This window comes from Mastomys coucha, unplaced genomic scaffold (genome assembly GCF_008632895.1).
Source record: "Mastomys coucha isolate ucsf_1 unplaced genomic scaffold, UCSF_Mcou_1 pScaffold18, whole genome shotgun sequence".
Classification (NCBI taxonomy): domain Eukaryota; kingdom Metazoa; phylum Chordata; class Mammalia; order Rodentia; family Muridae; genus Mastomys; species Mastomys coucha.
Genome location: NW_022196900.1, coordinates 106,934,844 through 106,940,480, shown reverse-complemented (window position 1 = coordinate 106,940,480; position 5,637 = coordinate 106,934,844). Strand labels below are relative to the sequence as shown.

The window sequence follows — 5,637 nt, the reverse complement described above, 5'->3', positions numbered from 1 at the left end:
GTGTGTGTGTGTGGTGTGTGTGTGTGTGGTGTGTGTGTGTGTGGTGTGTATGTGTGTGGTGTGTATGTGTGTGGTGTGTATGTATAGGCTGGCGACTGCTGATGCTGTGTCTCTTCCTCAGTCACTCTCTATTGAGGTAGGTTCTCACTGAAACCGGAGCTGGCCGATTCCAGCTTGTCTAGGTAGCCAGGTTGCCCCAGGGATTAGAGAGACCTCCACACCTTCCTGCCCCCTACGTGGGCTCTAGGGATCTCCCAGCCCAGCTCCTTCCTTTGTAAGGCTGACTGTTTCATTGCATGTGCATCTGACATTTTATTTGTTCCTCTCCGTGAACACTCGGGTTGATAATGTAACTGTATAGTGTGTAGAGGTCCTTTCTGGTCCCTGCTTCTGGTTCTTTTGGGTGTGTGCTGGGAAGTGCTTGGTGGAGAATACTGTCATTCTGTCCTGAATGTCATACTGTCCCTCCTAGGCTCGGCTGCTGTTGTATAGTACCCAGCCATGCACCTGGGTACATTTCCGCACATCCGTGTCAGCACGGTTCTCTATTGTGATGGTGGCCATGCCTCTGGGAAGTCACAGCCTACCGTGGGGTTCTTGCTTTTTATTTATTTTTCTGTTTTGGGGGATGAGGGCCTTACTCTGCTGCGCAGACATGTCTTCAGCTCCTGGGCTCAGGTGGTCCTGCCACTGCCTAAGCACTGGACCCTCTGCTGGCCTCCCAGTGTGCTTCATGATGCTGAGCTGCTTTCCATGTGTGGACTGGCCATTTTCATATCTAGGAGAAATGGCTCTTCCTTAACTAGGTTGTTCTTTTGGTTATTGTTGCATTGTAGGTGCTTTTAAATATACTGGTGGGTTTTCTTTAGAGGTTTATTTATTTTTTTACTGTGTTTATGAGTGTATGCACAGACATATGGGTCTCAGTACAGGCTGATGGCATTAGATCCCCCTGGAGCTGGGGTTATAGACAGCTGTGAGCTGCCCAACATGGACTGACCCTGGGTTCTCTGCAAAAGCAGTGCAGGCTGGGCTCTCAGCCACTAAACCAGTGGGTGGTGACCCCTTTGGAGGTTAGATGACTCTTTCATGGGGGGAGGTCACCTAAGACCATCAGAAAACACAGATATTTATGTTGTGATTCATAACAGTAGTAAGATTTCAGTTATGAAGTAGCAACAAAATTATTTTTATGGTTGGGGGTCACCACAACATGAGGAACTGTGTTGAACTATAACAGTTGAAAGGTTGAGAACACTGCACTGAGCCATTTATCTCTCTGGCCCTTTAAATATATTTTCACTCTCTCAGTTACAATCCTTTATTTGACACTTTAACTGCAGAAGCTTCCCCTTTGTTTTAAGATTTTAAATGTAAGCTGGTGGTGGTGACACACGCCTTTAATCTCAGCATTTGGGAGGTATGGGCAGGCGGATATCTGAGTTCGAGGCCAGCCTGATCTACAGAGTGAGTTCCAGGACAGCCAGGGCTACACAGAGAAACCCTGTCTCGAACAACAACAACAACAACAACAAAAACAAACAAACAAACAAAAAAAAGATTTTAAATGTAATAAGGAGAATCAGGCACTAAAAACAGCACCCAAGGCTGAGGTGTGTTTCAGTTTGCTAAGCTCTTGCCTGGTATGCATGAAGCCCCGGAGCCCCGCATGATGGCATACACACCTACAATCCCAGTGCTCTGGCGGGGGCAGCAGGTGCATTAGGAGCTTAAGGTCATCCTCCATGTGGAGTTTGAAGCCAACCTGTGTCAAAAACAAATTAAAATTCTGCACAGACTGAAGGTCTCTAGATAAGGCAGATGCTTGGCTCTAAGTGGCTCTGTAGAGTGGACACTGTGTCTCAAGTTCTATTCCTGATGACTCGTGATCTCAAGCATGTCTTCAGCTTCTCTGGCCTGTTGTTTCTTGATCCTCTTCTGGAAGGTGTGGCCTGGCCCTCACCTGAGTGCTAGTGCCTGCTCGTGTCACTGGGCACATGGAAGCCAGTGGCTCCGAAGCTGTGCTGCTGAGGCTTGCCATGCAGAGTGAGAGTGAGGGTTTAGCACTAAAGCTTGTGAGTGGACAAGTCTGCAAGTAGAGCTGTTGCCATAGAAAGGGGTATGGTATGCTCCATAGAGCACTAAGCTAAAGGAAGCTTCCCTTTTCCCTGGCACTGGTGGGTCTGAGAAGTGGGGCTTCATGCGTGAGGAGGAGCACAATAGGAAAATAGCTACAAAGCAGGCTCCGTGTGGGGAAGCAAGGGCATGGGGTCATTTGGACAGAAAAACAACCCTGGAGCAGGGACCATGGTCTGGGGGAAGTAGGCAGTCTCCATTGATGCTTAATGAGTGCTGCTGGCCTGTGAGACAGGTCATATGTTCATACCAGCCACCTGCTGCACCAGCTGCCTGCAAGCTGGTCTGAACTGAAGAGAGCATAACAGGTTCAAGCTGAGGGATGTTTCCTGACCATTTTAATAAACACACAGCTTTCTTTTCAGTGCCATTTGGGCACCATTGACATGGCAGAGAACAAGACTCTGGAGCCCTGGGCAGGGCACTATAGTGTGACAGCCCAGACTTTGTTGCTTATGGCCTCTGTTGTTTGATCGTAGGACGAGCAATGGGAAGAGCACAGTGATCAATGCCATGCTCTGGGACAAAGTTCTGCCATCTGGGATCGGCCATACCACCAATTGCTTCCTTCGAGTTGGGGGCACAGATGGCCACGAGGCCTTCCTCCTCACAGAGGGCTCAGAGGAGAAGAAGAGTGTCAAGGTGGGTGCTGGCCGGCCAGCTGTGAGTGCAGTTGTGACTGGAAACAACTAGCACATCAGTGCCACAGGCTCACCAACCTCCAAGCTTAGGAACTTTGTGGAGGATTTTGAGAGTATCTGGGAGGGTCAGAGTGGGGCACTGAGAACAGGGCCCAGCTTGAGGGTGAGAGGCAGAGTGAGCTGGCTGATCTGTGCTCCGAGCAGGGAGGGAGCACATATGTTCTTCTTGGGCTTGCCAGAGGGTTCTGGAGTGCTCTGGGAGTCTCATGCAGCAGCCAGCGGCTGGTGCACTCTCATTTCCTGAGAGGCAGCTGTGCTCTACTTGGAGCCAGGTACGCATTTTGATTCATAGGAAATTAATCATTGCAGAATAAACCGAGCTTTGGGGTGATGTTTGAGAAAGAGCCTTAAAGGGGGAGTGCAGAAAGCTGGTTCCTACTTATGCATGCAGTGAGAGACAGTGCTGGAGAGATGGCTTTCTGAGTTCTGTCTCCAGCACTGTCAGCTATCTCACAGCCTCCTGTAACTCCAGCTCCAGGAGACCCAACACCCTTTCTGACCCCTGTGGACACCTATATACACACCTATATACACACCTATATACACACATGGACATAAAAAAAAATTGCTGGGCGTGGTGGCACACCTTTAATCCCAGCACTTGGGAGGCAGAGGCAGGTGGATTTCTGAGTTTGAGGCCAGCCTGGTCTACAGAGTGAGTTCCAGGACAGCCAGGGCTCACAGAGAAACCCTGTCTCGAAAAACCAAAAAAAAAAAAAAAAAAACCTAATGAATCTTTAGAAAAAATACTATTTTATAAGTGTCTGCCCTATTTGTATGTGTATTTACTACTACATAGATGCCTGGTGTACACAGGGCCATCCAGGAGGGTATTAGATCCCCTGGAACTAGAGTTACTGTTGAGAGCTGCTGTTAGGTGCTGGGAAATTGACCCAGGTTCTCTGGAAGAACAGTCAGCTCTTAACTACTGAACTATTTCTCCAGCCCTTGAAATTTTTTTTTTTTTTTTTAAGGAAAAGGGTAGCCTGTTGGTCAGTCACCTCAGGCTGATGACACTTCTTCCTTAGCCTGATATTTATTTCCTTCTCCACCATCAGACTGTGAACCAGCTGGCCCATGCCCTCCATCAGGACGAGCAGCTTCATGCAGGCAGCTTGGTGAGTGTGATGTGGCCTAACTCCAAGTGTCCGCTTCTGAAGGATGACCTCGTGCTGATGGACAGGTGAGAGGGGAGACATGTTTCTAGAAGTCTCCATTTCTGGGTGATTCAGGTCCAGGTTTCCTGTGTCCTGCCTTTGCTTTGTACTCGTGCCTTTCAATACCACAACCAAATCCTTGTGCCTCTTGGATTTCTTCCAGGGACCCATTGGCATCAGTGCCTTGCAGGTGTCTCAGGAGTGAGCTGTTTGAGAAATAGGAGAGCCACTGAGAGGTGTGGGGGGTGCCCTACATGCCAGCCTGTATGTTTAGGTTCTGCCGGTCCAGGCACCACTTGTTCTATAAATAAGGCCTTGAGAGACCTGTGCAAGCAGATGAGGCTCCTTGCCCCCTTACTTCCTTTCCTTCTGGAGTGCCAAAATACAATACTGTAAAGACTGTGGCCTGAGACAGCTTAGGATCTGTTTAATCATTCTGTTTGCCTTTGGCAAACTGGGCCTTAGCAGTCCTTGGGACACTGGCTCTGGGAAGGCTGCTGGCTCCAGAATTGTGTATATGTGTGTGGGGGTGGTAGGGGTGGGGGGTAGTTGTAGGTAGCATATGTGGGCATTTTGTTCCTCTTGAAGGAATGCTTTACCTCTCCCTGCCTTGTGGACGTTACACCTACAACAAAAATATATGCAGTACTGTGGCCCTGCACAGTGCCTGCACTCAGGTACACACTTGAGCGTTTGGGCATGGCAGTAGATGCCTGTAATTACACCTCTAAAGAGGTGAATGGCTACAAGTCAGTGTGTTTTCATAAAAGTAATGGGTGCTGCTGGGCGGTGGTGGCACACACCTTTAATCACAGCATTTGGAAGGCAGAGGCAGGTGGATGTCTGAGTTCAAAGTCACCCTGGTCTACAGCGTGAGTTCCAGGACAGCCAGGGCTGCATAGAAAAACCCTGTCTTGAAAAACCAAGGGAAAAAAGATGATAGGTGCTAAAAACAAACTTGTAATCCCCCAGTGGTCTGGAAGAACAGGTCTCCTCTCTTCCCACACCTGGCCACTTTGCAAGTCCCAGGGCAGTTCACACTGGGGTCTGTGCCCTGTCTCTGACAACACTGATTTACACCTGTCACCACCAGCCCTGGGATCGATGTCACCACGGAGCTGGACAGCTGGATTGATAAGTTTTGCCTGGATGCTGATGTGTTTGTGCTGGTGGCCAACTCAGAGTCCACGCTGATGCAGACGGTAACTCTTTCTTCGCTTTGTCCCTGGGCCTGCTGGACAGGTGGCTGGTGGGGCCTGGGTTGGCAGGCCCCTTCCTCCATCAAGGTCCTGCTCCTGTTTAGGAGAAGCAGTTCTTCCATAAAGTGAGTGAGCGTCTCTCCCAGCCCAACATCTTCATCCTGAACAACCGCTGGGATGCATCTGCCTCGGAGCCTGAGTACATGGAGGAGGTGGGTGTCTCCCTGGCAGTTTGGAAACCACCATGAGCCATGAACCCTAACCACTCAGATCTGCTTTATGTCCCAGGCAGCCTCAGATCTAGTGGCTTTCCTCAGTTAAAGTCAGTGCCAAGGATTGCCCATGTATTCGCTGGTGGCTTCAGTCTTTCCCTTCCCCTTCCATTCCTTTTCTTTTCCTCTCCTTGATTTCTCCTAAAAGAGCATCCCTGCCATGCTTAAGTTT

At 49.4% G+C, this 5,637-nt stretch overlaps 1 protein-coding gene across 4 annotated transcripts in view; it reads left to right on the top strand.

Moving 5' to 3' along the window:
- The window catches only part of Mfn2 (mitofusin 2), a 32,153-nt gene that overhangs the window by 12,896 nt on the left and 13,620 nt on the right, over positions 1–5,637 (top strand). For all 4 annotated transcript variants that reach the window (XM_031379417.1, XM_031379418.1, XM_031379420.1 and 1 more), the window contains 4 exons: positions 2,616–2,778; positions 3,896–4,020; positions 5,088–5,196; positions 5,298–5,405. In XM_031379417.1, the coding sequence (XP_031235277.1) occupies positions 2,616–2,778; positions 3,896–4,020; positions 5,088–5,196; positions 5,298–5,405 (505 nt within the window). The remainder of the gene's footprint in view (positions 1–2,615; positions 2,779–3,895; positions 4,021–5,087; positions 5,197–5,297; positions 5,406–5,637) is intronic.